The sequence below is a fragment of the Antennarius striatus genome, chromosome 9 (assembly GCF_040054535.1).
Source record: "Antennarius striatus isolate MH-2024 chromosome 9, ASM4005453v1, whole genome shotgun sequence".
In the NCBI taxonomy this organism is placed as follows: Eukaryota; Metazoa; Chordata; class Actinopteri; order Lophiiformes; family Antennariidae; genus Antennarius; species Antennarius striatus.
Genome location: NC_090784.1, coordinates 715,132 through 742,004, shown reverse-complemented (window position 1 = coordinate 742,004; position 26,873 = coordinate 715,132). Strand labels below are relative to the sequence as shown.

Sequence of the window (26,873 nt, the reverse complement as noted above, 5' to 3'; positions counted from 1 at the left end):
AGATGGTCCTCATCAATAAATACTATATAATGTAACTATTGATAAGATAAGATAAGAGCAGTGCTGATTGTTAAGTCAGTAGAAGAAATTACTTGTCCACTCTGGTGTTAGTTATTTTTTTGGTGTTAATTCAAGTGCATACACACACACACACACACATACACACACACACACACACACACACGCACACAAAGGGGCCTGTAGGCATACAGGCAGAGGTAGAGCAGCAGCCAGCTCCATCGTGGTGCGCCCAATGAGCAACTTATAAAGGGGACGACGCATTGCTTGAGGGCACCTCGGCAGTGATCAGGAGGTGAATTCACACCTCTCCACTGCCGGTTCACACTCCAAAATGTTTTTGCCCAACGTGGGTCTTGACAGGCCACCCTCTGGCCCCCAGTCTAAGACTTACTGGACCGAGCCATCCAGCCATCGTCCTCCTCCCCACCACCTCCCTGGGGGGCCTCCAGGGACCCAGCTGGCCCTTCTAACCAGTCCGTCCAGTGTCTTTCTGTCCTGTGATGTTGCTGACAGTTGATCAAATCTATTGAAGAATTTGTTCAGCTTACCTGCCTATTTTTGGTCCCCAGCAGCCTGGTGGGGGGGGTCCTTATGGCCAGAGATGGCTTTCAGGCCTCTCCCCACTCCACTGATGTTGTTCCGCTGAAGCTTGGTGCTCCATGTTGCTTCTGGAGATGTTCTTCCTCGCTCTGATCTTCCTCATCAGCTTCCTCTGGTTGGCCTTCATTTAGCAGACCCCAACTCCTGGAGGATGGTCGTCTGCCTTGACCAGTTGAACGTACAGAGAGGAGGAGAGGGAGGGGGACAGAGAGGGGGGGTAGCAGTGAATGAGTGAGTGACCCACTGACATAAGATAATTTAAGATAAGATATACTTTATTAATCCCAAACTGGAAAATTCTCATGATGCAGCAGCATTCAGACAAACAGAAACAGGGAGAATATACACTGAAGAAAATGAAGACATCAGGGGAAAGAGAATAATAATAATGATAATAATAATAATAATGATAATAATAATAATAATAATAGTAATAATAATAATAATAATAATAATAATGATAATAATAATAATGATAATAATAATGATAATAATAATAATAATGATGATGATGATGATGATGATGATGATGATGATGATGATGATGATGATGATGATGATGATGATAATAATAATGATAATAATGATAATGATAATAATAATAATAATAATGATGATGATGATGATGATAATAATAATATAATAATAATAATAATAATAATAGTAATAATAATGATGATGATGATGATGATAATGATAATAATAATAACAATAATAATAATAATAATAATAATGATAATAATAATAATAATAATAATGATGATGATGATGATGATGATGATGATGATGATGATGATGATAATAATAATAATGATAATAATGATAATAATGATAATCCTTCCATCCATCTTCTGAACCACTTTTATCTGCTGTTGCGTGGAGCTGGAGCCTATCCCAGCTGGTTTAGGGTGTAAGGCGGGGGAAACTCCGGGCGTGACGCCAGCGCATCGCAGAGCTATACAGAGACAAACACACACACACACACACACCTACGGTCAATTTGGGACCGACTAATCAGCCTGAAGCGCATGTTTGTGGAGGTAGGAGGAAGCCGGAGAACCTGGAGAGAACCCAACAATTATAATATTACCCTAGCATAACAAATATAAAGTTATTAATAAGTGTGGAACTCGGAACACACAGGACTTAGTGATAAGCCATGTCCAAACATCAGACTGGTGTCACTGTGATTTGTTAGAGCTGTTGTACTCAGCTCGTTGGGTCTGTCGGTTTCTTTAATGCACTGAAGTCACTGTGTTCGAGATTCAGGAAACGCAGCGCGCGCACTAATTCAGTCAGCCAATAGCATGCGCATACAGTATCACGTGACTACCTACTTAAAAATCTGCGATGTACATAAGCCGTGCAACTTAAAGCGCAGCAGGAAGGGAATCACACAATAGCTGAACAACAACAGTTATCAGGCAGTGGTCAGAGAGGAGAGGGTTTGTGGAAAGACAAGTAGCTCTTCAGTTTCCATCCCATAAATCAGCACTAAATCCAGATTGATTAAATTGGTGAGTGGGTTCACACTGATTGAAACCTATGGAATCTAGTACTGACATGGATGCACTACTGAGGCTATCATCGCTGTCGTCCATGTGAATATTGAAGTCACAAACAGTTTTAAGGACTAGACTAGTTAGGAAGTCAGCAAACTCAGACAGAGTCACTGTGTGTGACCCTGTGTGAGGACGATGGGCTGTGACCAACAGCAAAGGCTGTAGTTGGCTGTGGGTTGGGTTTGGTAGGCGAAGACTCATCAAATGAGTTCAAGTTCATTTTAGGTTTAGGGTTCCGTTGTCGACAGGCATTAAAAATGGCTTTCCTCTGGGCTGTACGCCGTCTCTCCCTATAAGACTGGAGTTTTCCCCAAAAATACACCAATTATCTACAAACTGAATGTCATTAGCAGGACACCAGTGAAGACGTGGCTAAACATGTCATCACTGGTCAGATTGGGGGGGAACAGAGAACACTACGAAGTCCAACATTGTTTTAGCAAAGCTGCACACCGAGTCAATGTGGATTTTAGTGACCTCTGATTGGCTTAACCAGTTGTCATTACTACCGACATGAATTACTATCTTACCGTAATTACGGTTATTTTTAGCCATCAGTTTTAAAGTAGACTCGATGTCTCCTGGAATACACTTCACTATGGTCGCTGGTGTCTCTAACTTAACATTCTGCACCACAGAGCTGCCAGTAACCCGTGTCTTTCTCAGCAGGTGTGTCGCTGAGCGGGGAAAAACTATTAGAGACATGAAGTGGTTTCTGTGGCTGGTGGTGAATCTGAGGCTTTATCCTGCCACTGTGTTTCCTTTGAACTGTACCCGCTGCTCCTGTTTCCTGACTGCATGGGAGCTGCTGGGGGACGGCTCACCTGGGCTAACCTGGGCTAACCTGGGCTGGGGAGTGGCTAACCTGAGCTGGGGAGTGGCTAACCTGGGCTAACCTGAGCTGGGGAGTGGCTAACCTGAGCTAACCTGGGCTGGGGAGTGGCTAACCTGAGCTAACCTGGGCTGGGGAGTGGCTAACCTGAGCTAACCTGGGCTGGGGAGTGGCTAACCTGAGCTGGGGAGTGGCTAACCTGAGCTGGGGAGTGGCTAACCTGAGCTAACCTGGGCTGGGGAGTGGCTAACCTGAGCTGACCTGAGCTGGGGAGTGGCTAACCTGAGCTAACCTGGGCTGGGGAGTGGCTAACCTGAGCTAACCTGGGCTGGGGAGTGACTAACCTGAGCTGGGGAGTGGCTAACCTGGGCTAACCTGAGCTGGGGAGTGGCTAACCTGAGCTAACCTGGGCTGGGGAGTGGCTAACCTGACCTAACCTGGCCTGGGTTGTGGCTAATCTGAGCTAACCTGGCCTGGGGAGTGGCTAACCTGAGCTGGGGAGTGGCTAACCTGAGCTAACCTGAGCTGGGGAGTGGCTAACCTGAGCTAACCTGGGCTGGGGCGGGGGACACTCCGGGCACGACACCAGTGCACAGCAGAGCCACATACAAAGACATATAAAGACGCACACACACACTGACTCCTACGGGCAATTTAGGACCGGCCAATCAACCTGAAGCGCGTGTTTCTGGAGGGGGGAGGAAGCTGGAGAACCCGGAGAGAACCCACGCAGGTCGAAAGTGTGCTTTGACCAAAACTACATTTCCCACAATGCAGTAATTCAGCCAGTTTGAACTCTGACTAAACGTAGTGAACAAAGTTAATGGTCTAACTTGTATCTGGTGTTATTTCTCTTTATTGATTGATAGTTTGATCCTTGATTGATGGAGTTCTGTGGGTTTAATAACCTGACAAATGAAAAGGATTTATGTTAGAACAGAGAAACAAACAAACATGTTTTTTCTGTCTAACTGTAATGTTTGGAACTAGAATCAGTCAGAAATTCAGTTATTTAACATTAAGGAGTAGTTACATTTAGTTACATTACACTGAGTTACATTTAGTTACATTTATTAGTTACATTAAGGAGTAGTTACATTTAGTTACATTACACTGAGTTACATTTAGTTACATTTATTAGTTACATTAAGGAGTAGTTACATTTAGTTACATTACACTGAGTTAAATTTAGTGACATTTATTAGTTACATTAAGGAGTAGTTACATTTAGTTACATTACACTGAGTTACATTTAGTTACATTTATTAGTTACATTAAGGAGTAGTTACATTTAGTTACATTACACTGAGTTACATTTAGTTACATTTATTAGTTACATTAAGGAGTAGTTACATTTAGTTACATTACACTGAGTTACATTTAGTTACATTTATTAGTTACATTAAGGAGTAGTTACATTTAGTTACATTACACTGAGTTACATTTAGTTACATTTATTAGTTACATTAAGGAGTAGTTACATTTAGTTACATTACACTGAGTTACATTTAGTTACATTTATTAGTTACATTAAGGAGTAGTTACATTTAGTTACATTACACTGAGTTACATTTAGTTACATTTATTAGTTACATTAAGGAGTAGTTACATTTAGTTACATTACACTGAGTTACATTTAGTTACATTTATTAGTTACATTAAGGAGTAGTTACATTTAGTTACATTACACTGAGTTACATTTAGTTACATTTATTAGTTACATTAAGGAGTAGTTACATTTAGTTACATTACACTGAGTTACATTTAGTTACATTTATTAGTTACATTAAGGAGTAGTTACATTTAGTTACATTACACTGAGTTACATTTAGTTAAATTCATTAGTTACATCTGGTTCTTTGAGAACAGCTGTTATGCTGATGTGGCCCCCAGTGGAATTGAGTTTGACCCCCCGATCTAAAATGACATGAGACGTTAACATTGATTATACAACAACACTGAACCAAGTTGCTGCCGTCAAACAAACAGAACAGGAAATGACATAAACGTTTACTGTAACAGGAGGTTGTGCCAGTCAACCTGTCTGTTTATCTCTGTGATGAAGGCCGAGTTTTGTTTGGGGGGGGGGTGTAGATCAAGATTATTGTAACAGAGAAAGGGGGCTTTGATATAAATGCCAGGCATCCAAAAAGAACAATATGAAGGCCGTGCCTCACCTGTCTCCCCTGACCGCACGTCACTGCTGTCAGTGTTGTGGTCCTGGATGATGTAGGATTAATCAGGGACTGAATATTTAAAACTTCAACTATGACTTTGTTGAGGTGGTGTGGGGTTGTAAGGGTCGGAAAATGCTGGAATCCACTCCCCGTCCTCTGTCCAGCCTGCTTTGTGACAGTCTCAGTGTTTCCAGTGAGAGGAAAGCCAGTAGAGGCAGCACTCTGGTGACGTGTCAGGAATCCAGGTGGACAGCATGCGTTGATCATGGTGCCAGTGGTACACAAATTTTCCGCGATAACTTCTGTGGACATAGCGTGGCTGAGTTCCGAGTTCTGAGTTCCGAGACCCGCTCCCGCCCAAAAAACACCTGGAGATGAGCTGACAGTGGGAGGTGTCACCTCCCCCTGCATACAAATCTCATCATACCATGTATAGGGGCAATAAAAGGCTTTATATTCTATGCGTAGAGGCCCCCTGTGTGTGTTTGTGTGTTCAGGGCCTGTACACACATTTATATGCATGTTTTCAACTAACTAGAGAGTTCCACTAATTTCTCTTTGGGGGTTAATCAAAAAAATAATCCCCAAAGTATATAAAAATAAAGAATAAAAAAAATCTCAGGTGAATGGGTTGGTTCCAAATTGACTGTAGTTATGAGAGTGAAGATGATGAAGATGAAGAATACTCTAATCCCGACGAGGAATTATTACCGCAAAAGAGGAAGCAGATAAAGATGAATGAATGAATGAATGAATGAATGAATGAATGAATGAATGAATGAATGAATGCTTCTTCTTGATCTGGTAGAATAAAGTGTAATTACATGTCCGCTACAGTAGAGGGCAGCAGCGCTGTGCTGTCTTCACGTAGCGTCCGCCCCGAGTCTTCGCTCCTCTGCCCTTGTGTGTGTGTGTGTGGGGGGGGGGTTTAATCCTTCGCTGGATTTTAATGACTTTTTTTTGCCAGCCAATCAAATTGGGAACGTGGCCCCGGACCGTCCAATCAGAACAAACTACGGAAGTGAGCGCTCCCGTTAGAGGCTAACGTGTTCTCCTGCTAGCTTGTTGCTACGTCTCTGAGGCGTTCAGGGACCGACGGAGAGCTCCGGTAAACCCCCGACCGTCTGACGGGCTGAAGGAACGCCTGCTCTGATTGGCTGTCACCCCGGAAAACACCGGAAGTTGCGTTTGAGGACTTTCTTCAAAATCCTGGGCTCCGATGTAACGATGGCGTGTTTCAGCCAGCAGAGAGACGGTTCCTCCTGCCGGAGCAGCTCCAGTCAGCAGGAGGGAGGTCGTTCCACTCGTTGAAATGGTATTTATGACTTCTCCTCCTGCAGAACCAGCAGCATATACTGTACAGTATGATGTCTATGTACTGTATGTTCTGTTTACTGTAGTATATACTGTACAGTATGATGTCTATGTACTGTATGTTCTGTTTACTGTAGTATATACTGTACAGTATGATGTCTATGTACTGTATGTTCTGTTTACTGTAGTTGGACGAGGAATGAGTTATAATCGATCACCGGGGGGGGGGGGGTCGCTGCATGTTGTGTTCATATTGATAACAGACCGGCTGATCGATGATCGATGTCGCTGTTTCTGTGGAGTTGTAGTTTTTAGTGTGAAGAGTCTCACGGGGGGTCACTGTTCAGGGGTCACCGGGGTCCTGAGAGAAGACCCGGGTCCAGCCGATGACCGGGTCCAGAGGTTCTGGGTCACCTGTTCATTAGGAGGTCTCTGTGTGACCAGGAATCATCAGGTAGCGTTCCTCCTTCGTGACGACATTCTGGGTAGTACACCTTTGTACACTCAGGAACCGGATCAGATGGACAAGGGAGAAGGCCAGTGTGAGTAAGACCATAGATCAACGTTAGTGCTTTGATCAATGACAGTAGGTTAGGCACTAGCTTTGATCTTTGACCTATGCAAGTAGGTCCGGGTACATGTTTGAATTCAGGGGTGTCGCGGGATGTTGCAGGTTGTGACTGTTGCTTCTGGTCACAGCTGCAGACGCATTCGTGTGTTTATAATACGTCTGTTTTTTGGAGGATATTTTTAACATTCTAGTTACATGTTGATGTCTCACTCTACTGCGTTCTACTGCGGAGGGACCACTCTATCGGGGAGTGTTTAAGGCTTCTGACTCTGATTCTAAGCTAACCTTTAACTAAGGTGCATCGTGTGGTTTATCAGAGTGTTGTCCATCATTATGTCCAAAATATCTGTTTAAAACACAGTGAAAAGACGCTAGCGTCTCCGTCAGAGCATTATTCCTTTCATCTGTCACACGCTTGCGTGAAAACTGTACCAGCTTGTAAACCGGAAAATTTGGTGATTTAAATTAGCTCAAATGATGATTAATTTTTGAAATTTCATAAATAGCGACTTATGAACAATTCAAATTGCAAACAACCTCTGAGAAGCAATTATGTTTGTATGTTGAGGACTGCCTGTATAACTTTTCTCAGCCACCTTAACTCTGGTCGTGTGTTCTGGGTAATAGATTTATTTTTTAACATCCAACATTGATATCAATTTAAAAAAGAAAGCCTCTCTGCAAAACGGGCTCTAAAACATGAACACCTCCCTGAGAGCAAAAACAGCAAAGTAAAGGTTTAACCTTCAGGAATCGCACCGTGAATCCTCACATCTTTTCAGTAACTGCTGTGGGCTTCATGCTGCAGATCTTTTCAAATCTTGGTCACAATTTTGACATTACCCCCAAGAGTTCACTTTCAATGTCCAGCTGTGATCTGGACATTGATCTGTACAAGATTACTGCCCTCCTTCAAAAGATGTGGATTTTATGTCAAAGACCCTGGACAGCACCTTCCCTACATACAGTACATATATATATATATATATATATATATATATATATATATATATATATATATATATACTGTATATATACTGTATATATACAGTAGGTATTTGTTTTTCATAATAGGACCCATTTAAATGTTTTGTCATTACCATGGTAATGGGAGGTTTTTGAGGTGAACCTTAGGGGTGATGTGTCTCATGCTGTGTTGAGAATTGTATATATATTTTTTTATATTCTATGGAAAACTTATGTTTACTCTAAATGTTTGTCATTTTCTCCATAATATGAAACTATTAAATGTTTTGTGTAAGCTCATAGAAAAATAGGACTTTAAATAGAACAACCCAGAGGTTGACTTTGACCAGCATCTGGAGGAACTTGGAGTCCGGGCAGCTGGAGCTCAGGGGGAAACCAGTCAGGCAGCACCAGCAACAGGACAAGGGAGGGACTCATGGAGGCTGTAACAGCAACAAAAGCACAATACTTTACCAAAGTCTAGGCTCACCATGTGACCTCACCATGAATGATGGGCATTTGATGTCCAAAGTAAATGTCAGCTTCAGCTGATTTTTATTTGATTGTGTTGAAGTAACAAAAATATTTGGAGTGGCTTAGAACTTTAAAAATGGTATTTTATCATCAAACAAGACCTGTTTTTTTTCACTGTAGAATCATCACACATTGGCTTCCATGTGTGTTCTCATTTCAGATATTTGTGCCGATTCTGAAATGATCCCAGCAGTGAATGTGTCCAGCTCTGGTTTGGACTCTCTGGAAGAAGAAGAAGAAAAGTTCAGGGTTTTTGCCCAACTAGAGACAGGAGTTTCATCACCTATAGATTACTCTGAGCTGAACAGAGGACTGGATTCAACAAACTCTACATTTGGTGCAGACCTCAGGTGTGGAAACAGCCATTCACTACTATTAAAGCTGTAAATGCTGTTACTGCGTTCCACCTGCAAAAAACAGAATTCTGCGATAGAGCGACAAACTATTTACTTTATTATGTACTGTAATTAAAACATTTCTAAACCCCCACACTGATAGTAAACCACCTCCTTTCTGTATTACCGTTTCCCACACTCTGATAGACTGTTTAAAACACTTTTGTGTTAAAGAAAAGTGTTTGTTTAACCCTCAGGGACCTATTAAAATGACTACACACATTACCTAAGCGGGTCATAAAAGGGCCGACTCATAAAAGTGTAAAAAACAAATGTAATACAGATTTTTTTTCTTTCAATGCATCAGATCGTTTCCATTACTTCAGACATATCCATAGATATAAAGTTTGTTATATTTCTTTTATTATCATAATTGTTTATAGGGAATTTGCCATTAGACCCTTTTTTTCTTCCAATGGGAAAAACACAAAAATATGGAATACTTCCAAGTTATGCACAGTTTATTACCTCTGATAAAGATATTACAACTATTGGATGAATGTTTTTGCAGGTGTGTGAACATTCATTGTGAGTATTTTACTATTCTTGCAGATGTGCAAAACGTTCCTCTTGAATATGTCATAACAAGAGACCCAGACTTGTTCATGGGATCATTGATCTGCTTTAAGCATCAAAGGTTGTGACAGGGGGGTAACCGGAATGGCTGTTGTCCCTTCAGGAGGCTGGGCAGAGCAGTGGAGCAGGACAGAGGTGTTCCAGGGGACGCCAGAGCGTCAGGGGCCATCAGCACGTCCTCTGGTAGAGTAACGCCCCAGCGGAGGACTGTCTTCCTTCCCCCATGAGTCTGAACAGCTCTGTTCTCCCACGGCTTTTACAGGATCAACACGTCACAGTGATGGTTTGGAAAAAGAAGAGAATGCTGAAGAGTTCCTGGAAAAGGTCTGGAGTCAAAGTCTAACGTAACCTAACGACAGTCTGTCTGAATGTCTGTCTGTCTGTGGACACACCTTGTCAGTGTCTGAGGATTTCTTCAGGGGTGGTGTTTTGGTTGTTAGGATGGTTCTACTTTGATTAATGTAAAGAATGAGTTTATTTTGGATTGGGGGGGTTGGGTAGAGAATATAAACGGTAGAAGGTGGTGATGTCATGATCCTGACTGCTTTTACCTGACGTGTTAGAACAGATGGAATCCGATTTTTCTTTCTTGTGCTGTAAAATGTTTTCCAGATGTTACCTGCAATGAAATCAATTATATATTGATCCCTCGTTCTTTACGGCTAATACGATTGAGGAATCCACGATCGAGATCGCATTCTATTTATCGTATTATTTATGGTAATGTAAACGTTTGTGGACCCCCCCATACTGATCTTAAACCACCTCCTATCTGTATCACCTTTAAAACACTCTGACTGCTTGAAGCACTTTAGTGTCTCATGGAAGTCAGAGACTCTCAGAACGTAGCACACTTCAGGATGCTGTCAGCCAATAGAATGTGAGTACGGTATCACATGACTACCTGCTAAAAATCTACGATGAGGTGATGCAAATGCAACCTTATACATCTCTGAGCACATCGTGGTTAAATGTCAGAATGCCACATGGAATTATTCATGCTAAAAAACCAAACAAAACACGAAGCCAGAATCAAATTTAAAAACATGAAGTTTGTATTTTCCACATGAGCAGAAGTGTACTGATCTTGATCCTTTAGTTTTCTTTACTATATTATGATCCAAAGCAGAGCCCCCATCATCACTCATTTCGCGTTATTCATTTCTGTAAATAATAGATCAAAATAAAATCCCAAAATAGATGATGACGTTTTGGACAGCAATGCTGGGTTCTGTCATGAATTCTGGAAGGATTATGTTAACAACCTGTCAGTAGATATAACTGAGGGGAAGGTGTAAATCTCTGTCCGTGTTGCTGGTGTTGTGCCTGGGGTGTCCCCCGCCTCATGCCCCTAGCCAGCTGGAGTAGACTCCAGCGCCCCGTGACAGCAGATAAAAGCGGCTTGAAGATGAATGAATGAATGAATAGAAACCCTCCCCTTTGATAAAGCCCACGTTTAAAAACACCAGGTTCTACTGGATAAGCTGCTGTAGTTCCAGACTGCTGAGGGTATTTTCCTACAGTAGTCAGTGTAACCCCCCCATTAAAGGGGGCCACACTGACTACTTGCTCTCTGTATTTCTGTCGTTCTTTTCCCGTCTCTATCTTCAGTGAATTTCCTTTCCCACCCAATTAGACAAAGTGGATGACCACCCTCCAGAGTCTGGGTCCTGCCCGGAGTTTCTTCCTCAATGAGGGAAGAAGTACTTCCTGTACGCTTGTGCTGGAGGGTTCTGTTGTATTTCTCTCTCTCTGTTAAAGCGCTTTGAAATATCTGCTGATGTGATTGAGTGTTATACAATAAAAAACAGTTCATTGTGTGAAAATTGAACATTTTAAACGTTGTATGTTAGGTTGGATTGACTGTTGCTGTCTGACCCACAGAGGGAGGGGGACAGCTGTCTGGGGGAAGAGCTGGCGGCCAGGCTGGTCCAGAGAGAGAGAGAACTGCAGACCATAAGGGACAAAGCGAAGGACCTCAGCTCCCTCAGACAACACAACTACCTGCCGCCGAGCAAAGTGCACAAACACTCACAAGTTAGTGTCATTTTATGTCGCTGGTGGTGAACACAGGAGACCGAACAACCACTGAAACAAGACTGCTTGACTGCAGGGACTTTTCTTTGTACACACAAACAATCTGGAAGTGAGATCTTTTCACAAGCCTTCTTGTTAGTGCAAAGCATTGAAGACGAACAGGGACTGCCTATATTTTCAAAATAGGAAGTTAACTTTTCATTGAAAAGCTTTTTGTTGGTACAGCGTAGACCTCAGAGACGCCAATCAAGTGGAACAACAGGATACCACTGCTGGGGGAGAAGGGGCTCCGGGGCATCAGCCTGTATAACAGTCAAGCCCTCTTACATACTGTATCTTCCAAGGCTTGTTGACAATATGTTACTTCTTCTATCTTCAGGTTATCCATGTTCAGATAACCCCCTGAGTCTCAGTACACAACAATACAAATGTCACTGACGCAGAAAAAGAAAATAAACCTCCTGAGGACGTGGCATCATAGTTCATAAAAGCTATTCAAACGTTGAGTCTTCAGAGTCAAGTCCATTTTAAATACGAGTAGAAGGTTTTGGGTGTTCGTGGATCCAGTGAAGGAGGATTTCTCTTTTGATGGCAGTTGTTATGTATGGCTATCGTCGATCTGTGTCCACAGACAGCTCCATGAAATGTTTCTGTCACAGTGAAGGGTGACAAGGACTGGTGTGATGAGGTCATTTGTCCTAGAGAGTGTTTTGTATCAGAGGTGGTCTTTTATTGCCTCGCCTGCTAACGCAGGAATAAAGCGCACTGCATTAATGTAGTCTGGAAGAAACATTTCTGTATCAGAGGATGAGTCAAGTTAGAACTAGCCCCTGTGTTTTGATCGCTTTCTGAACAAAACTAGATCAGGACCCAGACTAGTGGGCAAATGTGGTAGGAAAACATGGGTTGTTGTATTTCATTTGGATTTAAACTCATTTAGTTTCAGGAAGGTTGTGGCCATCCATATTTAAAATCACACTCAGGACACAACACAGGATGTGCTGGTGGCTCGAGGCTCTAACCGTGTCATCTGCATAGCATTGGACATCAGTACCATAGCTACACATGGTTTGTCCTTGAAGTTAAACATACAGCGTATGTAATGAATGAAAAGGGGCCCAAAACAGGCTCTTGGGGACAGAAGCAGAAGCAGATGAACCCCTTCAGAAGGAAAAGCTCCTTCATTGGTATTTCCTCTCTACTTAAAGTGGAACTACCAGTGTGTGTCGGGCTGAGACGAAACATTCTTTATAAAACAAAAACGCTTTATTTACAGAACAGTGGCACCATGCTATGCTGCATATATAATTAGAATATGTGAAAATATAAAATTAAAAGACAAGAAGTCAAACTTTACTGAAAAACTCACCGTGGTTTCAGGTAGGTTGTTAATCCTCAGTTTGTTTTTGAAAAACTCTGGGATTGTCACCTTTCTGTTTGATCCAAGGAATGTGTGTGTCTTACTTTCCCTATGTCACACACCAAAAACAGATTTGGTTTGGGAGGTAGGAGATGATGGAACACTGCACTGTGATCAGACATGACAAAAACAACCAGACTCACATCATTGACACAGAAACCAGGGGAGCACAGGGACACTTCACGCGTCACTATTTAGTAGTATGGTTACGTGTTACATTATTGAGTTCCACAAGGTCTTCATTTACATTTCAAGGTGAATACCAGCGAAAGAGAAGTTGTTTCCAGTACATAGGTAGAGTAGATAGAACGTCATAAATCTAGTGTTGAGACACCCCCAGGAAAAAAATTAACTATCTCAGAATTATCTAGACTCAGGTGTTTTTGATTGCTACTCTGTTGGGCCGTGACATCAAGCTGTAAAAGCCTATGGATTAATGGTGTGTCAGGAGGAGGCAGAGAGCCCCTACCTACAGCAGACACACACACACACACACACACACACACACACACACACACACACACGGCAGAGACTCAGTGATGCTCTGGGGCTCATCTGTCCACTGTTAACCTGCATTGAGTGAAGAGTGAAAAAGGATTCAATTATTGGGTCATGTGAGGAGAAAACTTCTCGTCATCCGTGAGGCTGAACCCTGGATGTCATCAGATGTTCCAACAGTCCAAGGCTTGTTTTCAGGAGAGATCCTGGATCCTTTCAGAGGGACGGTCACAGTCAGCTGACTGCAGACCCATACTGATCCCGAGTCTGATCTGAAACTTCAGTTTTCACGTCTTAAACAAATAATTCTTATTTATAATCCTAAGGTTATTTTTTTAAAAGTCTTTTCTTTTTTATGGACATACTGACTATACTGTATGTCTTGCATGGTTTTATGCAGATGAAGATCACATATAGACATGTGTAGCAACAACAACGGTGCATCAGAACACATGTGGTAAAGTAAATGGTCTGTTTGTTTCTGTTTTTAGCTGCGAAATCCAGAAGAAGGCAGCCAGAAGAGACGGGCGGATGTTACTGACTCTACTGCACAGGAGTGGCTCCAACAGATTGATAAAAAAATACAAGAGCAAGAAATGCTACTGAAAGGTTACCAACAGGTTTGTTCCTTCAGTGTCTGAACATCTCCAGTGTTTCTGTTTTTGATCTAAATGTCCAACGTTTGCTGTAAAGTCAGACCTAAATCTGGAATTGACGGTTTTAACTACATCATATTCTAAATTCCCGTAACAACCTTGTTTTGTCCAGGAGAATGAGAGGCTCTATTTTCATGTGAAGGATCTGCAGAACAAACAAAAAACCAGTGAGGACACCATGATTCATGGAAACCAGAGGCCAATGGAGGAACTTACTTTCACAAGGTGGGTGAAGAAAACGTTTTAGTGAAAGTGTCATGAAGAAAACACACGGGGAAGACCTGATGACTCCACACAGGGAAAAATTAATCATCTTCTACTGTTGCCTCCTCCATAGTCCTCAAGCCCCATCCATCCATTCAGTGAAGTCTATTAAAACCATTGTGAGGTATTCCACTAAACATGTAATAGTCTACAACGTTTTGCTTTTTACTTGTCCAAACAGACACAGGGACAGGTCAACATCCTGGGTGCATCAACATTTAATTTTGAGATTTACAGGAAATTTACTATGTTCAACCCCAAATAATGAGGGTTTTACTTCAAATCTGAAACATCCACATTGAGATGTCATCAGTTAAAGATCTTCATGGTTATTCTTGTAAAGGAGATGCGTGCTGCTGATATACTCGGTTATCACGGTCAGTGATGCCAGCCTGAACCCTAAAAGAGTGTTTGTGCGGACTTGTCATCAGAGGGAGTTTTTACAGAACACGGTCAGCTCAGTGCAGCAGCGTGAGCCTTTCAACTACCAATAGGGGAACAAAACTGAGAAAGGAAGGTATGTGGATGAATTGAATTAAGTCACAAAGGCAAAATATATATCCAGCAGTCAGGTAGTCAACAAGGCTGATCGCTACCAGGCAGAAATGATTGGTGATCTGATATCAGGAAGTAGGATTCATTCAGTTTTGTAGTGGATTACTTGATGCAGTGGTTATTCATGTGCTGATTTCCATTCTACCAGCTTATTATCATTCCATTAAGTGAGATGCACAAGGTTTAGAAGTAATGTGTACCGTATATGTTGTATACAATATTTGTAAATCACACACATGAAATGTCCTGTTCTAGAGAGTGTACTGTGTGATCTGTGACAGATTTGTGATTAATTAAATGCCTTTTCTCTTTATCTGTTCTTGAGTTTTCAGCCTAATAGAACACTTTTTAGATCTTCTTGGAGTGTCATGTTTTTTAGATAGAAAGGGATTTATTTTTGTGGTTCAAATAACTGCCACAAATGGTTATTTTTGTATTATTGCTTGTGTTTGGCTTCATTTGTATATTTAAATTTCTTTTTCTGAATCCTAATTCAATTAGTTTTCAAATCTAAACTAATTAATTCCCATCATTAACAGGCAGCAGTTGAATAAAAATTCATTGTCTTTGGGAAATGTCTCCCCCATGGATCACACTCATCATTTTACACACTTAGCTTCAGTAAGTAAGTTTCAGGTAAGTACTCCGACTAGAATGCAGTAACACTACTCTACAATTAATTTGATTCAGCTCCTTCATTACCTGAGAGTTGTTTTTTTGTGCAGGTGAATGAAGCCAAACTATCTGAGGAAATCCAGAAGCTGAGGCAAGAAAAGCAGAATCTGGACATGGAGCTCCAGCAAACGAAGAAAGAGAGAGACCTAGCCCGAGCTCAGGCCTTATCTACCCAGGGTAAACCTGGACACATAACAGTGTTGGTGGGATTTAAGTCCCAAGCACGAAACCCTTAAAGGAACCTGTATACATTACCTTTCTACTACATAGGAATGACTGATCTTTGGTGTTGTTGATGGTGCGTGTCCGTGTTTAATGTGGCAGCTGACAGGGCCCGTCAGGAGGAACGGCACACACAGGAAGTGGGATCTCTGATGAAGAAACTGCAGTGGTTTGCTGAAAACCAGGAGCTGCTGGAGAAAGATGGTGTCCGACTGCAGGCTGCTGGAGCTGAGATCCTCCGACTCAAAGAGCAGGTGAGGGCACACAGCCGGTCCAGGTACAAAGCTTCTCTGCTTGTAGAAACACCACAACTCATAGCACTTCAAATAGCCTCTGGGAGGAAAGACAGTGTTGATATGAGATTATGAATGTTTGGGTTAAGGTTAGGGGTTGGGGTTAGGGGTTGAGATTAGGGTTAGTTTGTTACAGGGTTGATCTTAAGTTATCCATTACCAACAAATCAGAGGAGAAATCTGCAAGTAGTCTGTGCAGCTCTGTACAGGTGTTTGGTCTAGATTATCTGGTGAGGCGATTGGGTTACAGGTCCAGGACTAAACACTGAACTCATTACTCATTGAGCTGCCTTGGTAATACAGAACATATTTGTAAATCTACAACAGCCAATGAGACAGACATTTTTTGAAATTAGCAAACTACCTGATGTCCTTTCAATCATTATTGCTGTTTCAGTTGGAGGACAATTCATCAATTCTCCCCTGTCTGATTATACAGCTCTCATATCACCTACACTTTTGATCAATGGAAGTTCTTTATAAGTTATGACTGAGCTCCTCACCCTATCTCTCAGGGTGCCCCCCCCCCACTGTACGGAGGAAAGTCATTTCAGCCGCTTGTATCAGGGATCTTATCCTTTCAGTCATGACCCAAAGCTCCTGACCATAGGTGAGAGTAGGAACGTAGATTGACCGGTAAATCCAGAGCTTCGTCTTACGACTCAGCTCCTTTACCAGAATTTCTTCGAGGCTGACCGATAGTCTTCCTCCATGGCCTCCCCAAACTCTTCCCAGACCTGAGTTTTTGCCTCTGTGACTACCCAAGCTGCAGTATGCCTTCCTCGGGGATTAAGTGTCTATCTATATAACTGTCTATATGTCCATCCAGCCATCCAATCTGTCAGCTGCCTCCAGAGCCCCACAATTTAACAAGATCTGATAGAACTCCTTCATCAGCTTGACGGTATCCCTTACTTCTGGTGTCCACCACTGGGTTCGGGGGTTACCGCTGCGACAGGCACCAGAGACCTTGTGACCACAGCTCCAAGCAGCCGCTTCGACAATGGAGGCAGAGAACATGGTCCACTCTGACTCAATGTCCCCAGCCTCCTGCAGGATCTGGGAGAAGGTCTCCCGGAGGTGGGAGTTGAAGACCTCACTGACAGAGGGTTCTGCCAGACGTCCCCAACAGACTCAAAACACCTTTGGCCCTGCCGAGTCTGTCCGGCCTCCTGCTCTGCCAGCGGATCCAGCTCACCACCAGGTGGTGATGGGTTGACAGCTCCGCCCCTCTCTTCACCCGAGTATCCAACACACGTGGTCGGAGGTCTGATGATACGACAACGAAGTCGATCATCGACCTCTGGCCTAGGGTGTCCTGGTGCCATGTGCACTGATGGACATCCCTGTGGTTGAACAAGGTGTTCGTTATGGACAAACTGTGACCAGCACAGAAGTCCAATAACAGAGCACCACTCATGTTCAGATCGGGGGGGGCGTTCATCCCAGTCACCCCTTTCCAGGTCTCACTGTCATTGCCCACGTGAGTGCTGAAGTCCCCAAGGAGAACAATGGAGTCCCCAGTCAGAGCAATATTCTGTACACCCCCCCCCCCCCAGACACTCCAAGAAGGCCGGATATTCCACACTGCTGTTTGGCCCATAGGCCGAAACGACAGTGAGACACCTGTCCCCAACCCGAAGGCGCAGGGACATGACCCTTCGTTCACCGGGGTGAACTCCAACATATGAAGGCTGAGCTGTGGGGCTATAAGCAAGCCCACACCAGCCCCCCAGCCTTTCACCTTGGGCAACACCAGAAAAGTGGAGAGTCCAGCCCCTCTCAAGGGTTTGGGTTCCAGAGCCCAAGCTGTGGGTGGAGGTGAACCCGACTATATCTAGTCGGTACCTCTCAACCTCCCTCACAAGCTCTGGCTGCTTTCCCCCCAGCGAGGTGACATTCCATGTCCCCAGAGCTAGACTCTTTGTCTGGGGGTTGGGTCGTCGGGCCCCATGCTGACGACTGCCACCCAGTCCACACTGCACCCATCCCCTACGGTTTCCTTGGTGGGGGGTGAGTTCACCGGAGGTTAGGCTCGCGCTGTTCTTTTGGGTGGGCAGAGACCTGGCTACAAGGCACTCACATAGAGCCCTAACCCGGGCCTGGCTCCAGGGTGGGGCCCTGCTTGCACCATATCACAGCCCTTGTTATTTTTGTCATCACTGGGGTTTTGCTACTCTCTTAGTCTGGCCCGTCTCCCAGTACCTGTTTGCCAAGGGAGCCCCTAGCAGGAGCATAAAGCCCATAAACATAGCTCCTGGGATCATTCAGTCAGTCAGACTCCCCCACTATGATAAGGGGGCAGTTCTAGGAGGAGAGATTTGGATTATTTACCCCTATATGAACATAATCTTTATCTCATCAGATCAAGGATCTGGAGCAGATACTGAGGCATCGAGAACCAAATTCCCAGCATGCTCAGATCTACGCTGCAGCTACAGCTGGCGATGAAGAGCACACAGAAGCTTCCAAGACGTCACCACCCAGCAGAACCAGTGTCCTACTGGAACGCAGAATCCAGCATCTGGAGGCTGAACTAGAGAAGCACGATGAGGAGGCCAAGGGCAGCCTTCGTGCTTTGGAACAACAGTTCCACAGTATAAAGGTAACACTAAGTCCAATGGGATGTTTCATGAATTTAATATCTGCTGTATGTAGATTTTTAGACATTAAGGGTACTGACTTGACTGCGGGACGATGTGTAGAGTGAATACTTTACTTATATACCAGATTATTTTGATGATTATAAAGACAGGACACATAGAAAGGCCTCATATTTACTTTGAATATTAAATGATTTGTTTATTCTTCTTTGGATTAGGTTCTTGTTGTTTTGCATTTTTAATAATTGGATGGTAAAATCATTCTAGTTCCCGTGTGACAGTTCTGTTTTATGTTATTAGCTCTGCTACGAGCAGCAGATCTCTGAACTGGAACAGAAGCTGAATGTTGAAGGTTCAACAGCTGCAACCAGACCAAAGACGTCTCGGGTTCAAATGCTGGAGAAAGAGCTGCAACGCTTGAAGGAAAGCCACCAGGAAAAAGAGAAGTCCCTTCAGGACCACATTGGGTCTCTGCAGCAGCAGCTGAAACAGAAGGTTGCTGAGACAGACATTGCCTAACTACTCCTTACCTTCAGACTAGTCCTAGCTTGTGATGTAATCCTTCCCAACACAGGCCCATCCAAGTCCAGGACGACTCCAGCTTCAAACCGAGGAAGCCTTTGGCCTTCGGATAGAGCGTCTGAACCGAGAGCTCGGCATCAAGACGCGCTGCATTCAGGAGCTGAGCCGCACTGTGGACAGACTCCAGAAGGAGAGGAGGAATATGTTGACCGGCTCACACCCAAGACTAGAAACCCGTTCTGGAAACAGACGACATCCAGGCTCATCAAAAACAGCCTGTCCTGCAGGAGAAACATGTGTGGGGCAAGAAATGTTTCCAGCTGTCAGCAGTGAGAAGACCTATGAGCCCATGTTCTTTACAGGTATGAGTGTAAGGTCAAGGCAATCTTTATTTATCCCCAAATCATAAGGGCTGTAGCACCAGCATCAGATGTGGGAGGTCAAGGAACATCGTCCCCATTTAAAATAACTAAAATCATTTTCATCCATTTCAGCCTTTTAAAAAAGCTCAAGTTGTGAAAAAACCCCACATTTGTCCAACTAATGGACATGTATACTTTACCTGTGCTTCATTCATTATGTATAAGTTATGGAAACAATGCATTCTGTTAAAGTGAGTTGTGTTGAAGCTTCACAACACTCAGATGTTTATACTGACAGAGTATTGGTTCCAGTTTTCATCACAGATGGGATCTAAGTTCACGACCCTCATTCTGTGTGAAATTCATTTTTTAGTTCTTCCAGATTTAATATGGACTTCGACAGTCTGAGTGAGAACATCATGACGAAATATTTGAAGTAACTTTTATAATGTGGTCCACAGTTACTGTAGGATAGCAACACAAGATGTCAATGAATTTAACTTCAATTCATTGAGCTTAAATCCTTAAATCTAACAGGAGGGGTCAGCGTGGCCTAAGGTTTTCGTACACACAGGTTTTGTGGCTCTGTTTTTTCCTTTTGATTATCCAGAAGAAGAAATTCTTCTCTGGATTTGAGCCATCACCAAGAGACCCTTTAAATACAATCAATCAATCAATCAAGTTTTATTTATATATCTCTTAATCATGACAGCAGACATTTCAAAGCGCTTTAACAGACAGAAACCCAACTGAACCCTCCAGAGCATCAGAGACAGTGGAGGGAAAAACTCCCTCATTGAGGAAGAAACTCCGGACAGGACCCAGACTCTTTTGGGGGCCATCCGCCTCGACCGGTTGGGTGGAGAAGAAATCAAAGGAAGATAAGAACAGGGTCAGAGAGAGAGAGAGAGAGAGAGAGAGAGACAGAGAGAGAGTGAGACAGGCCAGACAGAGACAGTATCAATATGGTTCAGGTTGATAAAGTCAAGGCACAACTACAGCTGATTGGATGACTGTATGGAGGAAGGAGGAGGAAAGGAAGCAGGACCCCAGCTGATGGATGGATGAGGGGGGGTACTGGTGGGCTTGGAGGGGCAGGTCCACAGAGGAAGGTCCACGGCGGCTGGGCGGATGAGGAGTGGAACAGTAAGATGACACCAAGGAAGAGAGGCAGCAGGACCCCAGTCAATGGGTAGGTGAGGGGTGATACTGGTGGATGGGAGGTGCAGGTCCACAGCAGATGGTCCACAGCGGATGGGTGGATGAGGGGTGGAACAGTATGGTGGCGCGGAGGAAAAAGGAAGCCAGACCCCAGCTGATAATTAGGTTAGGGGTGGTACTGGTGGGATGGGAAGAGCAGGTCCATAGCAGATGGGTGGATGAGGGGTGAACCTGAGAAAAACCTGTGAGAACATAGAGCACAGAGACTCCAGGGAAGAAGTTTAGTTAGTAGGGTGTGATTGGAGACTTGGAGAGTGAGATCAGAGAGGAGGAGGAGTAACAGAGATGGTTGGAGAGAAGGGGGAGGAGAGAGGAACTCAGTGAGTCTGGATGTTGAGTCTCCACCAGTGTAGGTCTATATGAATATAAACGTAGTAACATAAGTTGCCTTAATTGTAAAATTTATGAAAAAGAAAAGTTTTAAGTCTAGTCTTAAATAGTGAGAGGGTGTCTGCCCCCCGAACTGAGGGAGGGGGGTGGTTCCACAATAGAGAGGCTTGATAGCAAAAGGCTCTAGCCCCCGTCCTACTTTTATAAATTCTAGGAACCACCAGTAGGCCAGTATGTTGAGAGCGTAATGCTCTAGATGGATTATAAGGAACTAAAGTTCCCTCAGGTAGGTCGGTGCCACCAAGGGCTTTGGAAGTGAGGAGGAGTATTTTAACATCTATCCTAGCTTCACAGGAAGCCAGTGCAGAGAAGCAACACAGGAGAAACATGGTCTCTGGTACTGGTCCTGGTCAGAACCTGGTCTCTGGTACTGGTCCTGGTCAGAACCTGGTCTCTGGTACTGGTCCTGGTCAGAACCTGGTCTCTGGTACTGGTCCTGGTCAGAACCTGGTCTCTGGTACTGGTCCTGGTCAGAACCTGGTCTTTGGTACTGGTACTGCTCAGAACATGGTCTCTGGTATTGGTCCTGGTCAGAACAGGGACAGCAGCATTCTGAATTAGTTGAAGACTCTTCAGCGACTTTTTGGGGCAGCCTGAAAAAAGTGCGTTACAGTGATCTAGTCTGGAAGTGATGAAAGCGTGGATTAATTTCTCTGCATCACTCCGTTTTAAAATATGTCTGATTTTAGCAATGTTTGAGATGGAAAAAGGCCGTTCTAGAAACCTGCTTCATGTGTGTGTTAAACCAGAGATCCTGATCAAAGATGACACCTAGGTTCCTCGCAGTGGTTTTGGCCTCAAACGTGATGCCATCCAAGGTTATTAGATCACTTGGCACTACATCCCTAACAGTTTTTGGGCCGAGCAAAATGACCTCAGTTTTATCGGAATTTAGATGCAAAAAGTTATTCGTCATCCAATCTTTAATCCCTTTGATACACGCCTGTAATTTGCACAACTGGCTGACTTCGTCAGGTTTAATCCAGAGATATAATTGTGTATCATCAGCATAACAATGGAAGTTGATGGAGTGTTTCCTTATCAAATTACCCAGAGGAAGCATGTACAAGATAAACAGTATTGGACCAAGAACCGAGCCTTGAGGAACTCCATAACTAACTGTAGTTGACTGAGAGGAGTTGTTATTAACGTGAACAAACTGGGAACGGTCAGTTAAATAGGACTTAAGCCACATCAGTGCTGATCCCTTAATACCAATTGTTTGGTCCAGACGTGCCAGAAGAATATTGTGGTCAGTTGTGTCAAACGCCGCACTGAGGTCCAAGAGAACCAGTAGAGAAACAAGTCCTCTGTCTGAAGCGGTTAGAAGGTCGTTGCTAACCTTGACAAGTGCTGTTTCCGTACTATGATGTTTCCTGAAACCTGACTGGAAATTCTCGAATAAACTGTTGGATTTAAGGAAATCACATAACTGATTAGCGACTATTTTCTCCAAGATCTTAGATAAAAACGGGAGATTTGAGATGGGTCGATAATTATTTAGAACAGTAGGGTCCAGGTTAGGTGTTTTGAGAAGTGGCTTAATTACAGCTACTTTAAAGGACCGTGGTACATATCCAGTAGATAAAGACATGTTAATTATATTATATTAAGGAAGTGGTTGCCAAGTAAAGGCAGGGCTTCTCTGATGAGTTTAGTTGGAATTTAGTTGGAACCCAGGCAGTTTGAGCTTCCATCAGCACGTAGACTGGGGGGGCCTGGGACTTTAAACAGTGACCTTCCTGTGAGCTGACATCCTTTCTGGCTGGTTGTGGACAGACACTCACATCTCTGAGGTTCTTCGGGACAATGAGGTTCTGAAGAAGCGTCTGGAACAGCTGGAGCTGCAGGACGAGCAGGACAAGGAGGCGCTGAGGTCTGAAGCCTTCCGAGCCAGAGAGGAGCTGCACAGGTGTGTTCACCGCATGGACACAGCTCTGCTGCAGAGCCTGGGGGGATGGTGAAGTGACTGTCATGTGACTGTCATGTGACTGATGTGTTAGACAGCAGCAGCACTGTGAAGAGCAGCTTTCCTCCCTGAAGGCAGAACACCTCAGGGTGTTGGACCAGCTGCACGTCACACACGCCCTGGAAAACTCCTCCTCCAAGGTGGCTGAACTGACCAATGAGCTCCACTCTCAGGAGGTACTGCGTCATCAGGTGCTCCAAACATGCAGCAGGAAGTCCAGAAGGTAACTCTGTTGATTTGACCTCACATCTACCTGCAGATAAAAGCCAAGTATCTCCAAACCCAAGTGGACGAGCTGCGGGGAACTAAAGACGCTCTGGAGGTGTCCCGGACCCGAGAGGACGCCCTGCAGAAGCAGGTGGAGGTTAAACATCTCAACATGTTAACAGAAGTCATGAGGTCTCACAAAGGCCTTGTAGAGCCACACAGGAAGTGTCCTCACGTGGTCGGTTTACACGTCTATGAACATTTAACTTGGATCATTTTCATGTTAGTTTCACATTATGAATAATTTTATGGTTTATTTCGGTTCTTTTTCAAGCAGCAGGAATGTCATGCTGAATTCAAGACACAATTACTGAATGATGGATTTAGTAGAAAAGTCTTGATTTATGATTTTATCTTTCATTTAAGAAAAGCTGCGTTTGGTTTTTTTGGGGAAATGAAACCTGATGTTCAGACGTTCAGTTAGATTGTGCTGCACGCTGTTTAAATAAAGGTTTATGATGATGATTCCACCTGACAGACCTGAGTGCTGCTCAGTCAGGAGCGACAGCTGATGGTTGAATAATACAACTTCAGTCGTGTTTTACTTCATTTAAAATCATCTTGTTAAAAGTATAACATTCTCATGTGGCAAAAGATTAAGGAACAGGAAGAAATATAAGTGTTAATGAAGAAAATGCTTTTAAAAGCAGCTTCTGCGTTCTTATTTTTCAGTCATCGTAAGGATAAATAGAACAAAATGTGTTACCTCCTCTAAATCTGTTAAATTCATTCCATTTATACTCCATTAATCTAGAAGCTTAAGTTGGTTCTTTGTGTGATTATTTTTTGTGCAGGATTATCAGATATTTTAAATGAAGATTACAGGTATTTTCTCCAGTATATTTAACATTGATTGTTTCCGTCCTGTAACAGCTGATCAGACTACTGACAGAGCTGAAGGACGTGAAGGAAGCTCAGTGTCCAGAGGTGAACCTCCTGTCTAACCTGGAGAAGAAGCTCCTCAGCATGGAGTTCAGTCACCAGCACAGAGACAGAGAGCTGCAGCAGGTAGTTTTACATGGTTCATACTCATCATGGATAGGAGCACCTTCAACAGTTCAGTGGGTTTAACACTCTTGTTTCACACTGGAGCCTTGTGTACAACACTGAGGGACCAGCGTACCCTGAGGTAAAAGTCTAGTCACTCCACTCACCCCTCATGTTGAATGACAGTTGAGCAAATTTAAAAAACATGAATGGAACAGCAATTCAGCGTTCTCCTAAACAACTGATGAAGTCGTAGAGTTTTAAAGAATCAATCTCACGTACGAAGTGACTCGTACCGCGTCATCCGAGTCTGATTCCAGCAGGACTTGGATCAGACCGTTCTCTAAAACGTGAAACCTTCACTGTAGCCGTTAAGCCTCTAAACATCCACAGAAGACACGCTCTGACAGTTCCATAGGTCGTAGATTATTGGTGATTAATCAAAGGCGTTTAAAGGATTCCAGCAGAGCTCATGATTGTTACCCTGAAAGGCAACATTAAGGTTCTCATACTGACCAGAACCACTGGCTGTCCCCCGTCCTCCTGCAGGTGATTCAGGGGTCACGGCAAATGTTGGGTGATGATCAGCAGTCAGAGGTGGAGCGCTGGAAGCGTGTAGCTCAGGACAAGACCAGAGAGCTGGAAGCTTTCCGGCTGGAGCTGGACTCCATCCTGGACATCCTGAGACACCTCCAGAGACAGAGGTCCTGGTGCACCTGATGAAGGTCCTGGTGCACCTGATGGAGGTCCTGGTGCACCTGATGAAGGTCCTGATGCACCTGATGGAGGTCCTGGTGCACCTGATGAAGGTCCTGATGCACCTGATGGAGGTCCTGGTGCACCTGATGAAGGTCCTGGTGCACCTGATGGAGGTCCTGATGCACCTGATGGAGGTCCTGGTGCACCTGATGGAGGTCCTGATGCACCTGATGGAGGTCCTGGTGCACCTGATGGAGGACCTCCTGGGGGTTGACTCAGACTGCGTTCATGTGAGGATCATCCCATCGGTTGGGTGTTCAGTGCCTGTCAGAGGTGATGATACAAACGGTTCCACATGAAGACGTTCACAATCGTCTCTTCATGAATCTTCACTGAACGTCTCGTTTGTGAACCCACCTGTTTTTCTTTTGTGTCTTAAACGTGTCATAAACATTTTTCAGGTCTGTACCTTGGTTGAATTTATGACCTCCATTGATGCACACACTCATCCCCAGAACACAGAACGCAGTAACATCCAACCGCTGGGGGGTATGTTTTTAAGATTAGGATGGAATCTTGTCTGCCCCCCCTCCAGAAACATGCTTAAAGCTACTCAGCCAGTCCCAAATTGACCGAAGGAGTGATTGAAGGTGTGTGTACATGTTTGTCTGTGTCACTGTGTGACGTCGCACCCAGAGTGTCCCCCGCCTCACTCCCAACCCAGCTGGGATAGGCTCTAGCCCCCGCAAGGAAGAGGTATAGGAAAGGGATGGATGGGGTAACACACACAGATGAAACAGACGGAAGTGGCCCCAGAACAGACCCCTGAGGGTCCCACAACAAAGACCCTCCCTCTGGACATTATTACTGACATGAACAAACTGACGTCGGTCAGACATGATCTGAACCAGTTTAATGCTGGGTGTTTAATCCCCACTTCATCTTCTGGTCTCCAGAGAAGAACATTGTGATCAACGTGTCAAACAGGTCTAATAAAACGAAACCAGAAGACCTTTCTGTGATGCTATTAAGAGGTCATTTATAACTCCATACCGGTATGTTTGTTAGCCCGGCTACGGTGCTGAAAAGAAACCGAGGGTTTTTATTTTCCTCTGTTAATGAGAGCCGTGTTTCTACTGTACAGAGACGCTCCTTTGTGCTTTAAAGTTGGTTTTCCAGGTACATTTGAGCTGTAAGACAATTTGCCCACGGGGATCACTACACTGTAAAAAAAATCAAAGATCAAAATGATCAATTTCCACAGTGCACTGGCGTCCTACTCAGAGTGTCCCCCGTCCCCCTCAAGTCAGCTGGGATAGGCTCCAGCAATGGAGCCACCAGTGGTTGATAGGTACTGGTGTGTGGAGCCACCAGTGGTTGATAGGTACTGGTGTGTGGAGCCACCAGTGGTTGATAGGTACTGGTGTGTGGAGCCACCAGTGGTTGATAGGTACTGGTGTGTGGAGCCACCAGTGGTTGATAGGTACTGGTGTGTGGAGCCACCAGTGGTTGATAGGTACTGGTGTGTGGAGCCACCAGTGGCTGATAGGTACTGGTGTGTGGAGCCACTGGAGTACAGTATCTAACACACCTGGAACAGAGCAAACATCAGGGCCCCTGTCAGGTAAACACGGAGGTCCCTGATGGGCATCATCACCGGTTGACAGCCTTGAGAACGTAGCTGC

The 26,873-nt window shown here is 44.1% G+C and overlaps 1 protein-coding gene across 6 annotated transcripts; it reads left to right on the top strand.

The window, feature by feature from the left end:
- The first annotated feature begins 6,268 nt into the window (after positions 1-6,268).
- Positions 6,269-25,221, top strand: cep162 (centrosomal protein 162). Of its 6 annotated transcripts, none has more exons than XM_068322758.1 (19): positions 6,269-6,507; positions 6,854-7,048; positions 8,738-8,927; positions 9,652-9,731; positions 9,811-9,872; positions 11,433-11,585; positions 13,995-14,123; positions 14,272-14,384; positions 15,518-15,599; positions 15,704-15,830; positions 15,978-16,129; positions 18,534-18,773; positions 19,072-19,266; positions 19,346-19,655; positions 23,046-23,178; positions 23,270-23,411; positions 23,495-23,599; positions 24,376-24,510; positions 25,039-25,221. In XM_068322758.1, the coding sequence occupies exons 2-19, from the start codon at positions 7,027-7,029 to the stop codon at positions 25,207-25,209; spliced, it is 2,541 nt and encodes an 846-aa protein (XP_068178859.1). In that variant the 5' UTR covers positions 6,269-6,507; positions 6,854-7,026; the 3' UTR covers positions 25,210-25,221. The 6 variants fall into 6 exon arrangements, with proteins under 6 accessions (XP_068178859.1, XP_068178855.1, XP_068178857.1 ...); XM_068322754.1 differs by having other exon boundaries at positions 15,518-15,614; XM_068322756.1 differs by having other exon boundaries at positions 6,815-7,048; positions 15,518-15,614.
- The last annotated feature ends 1,652 nt before the right edge of the window (positions 25,222-26,873 follow it).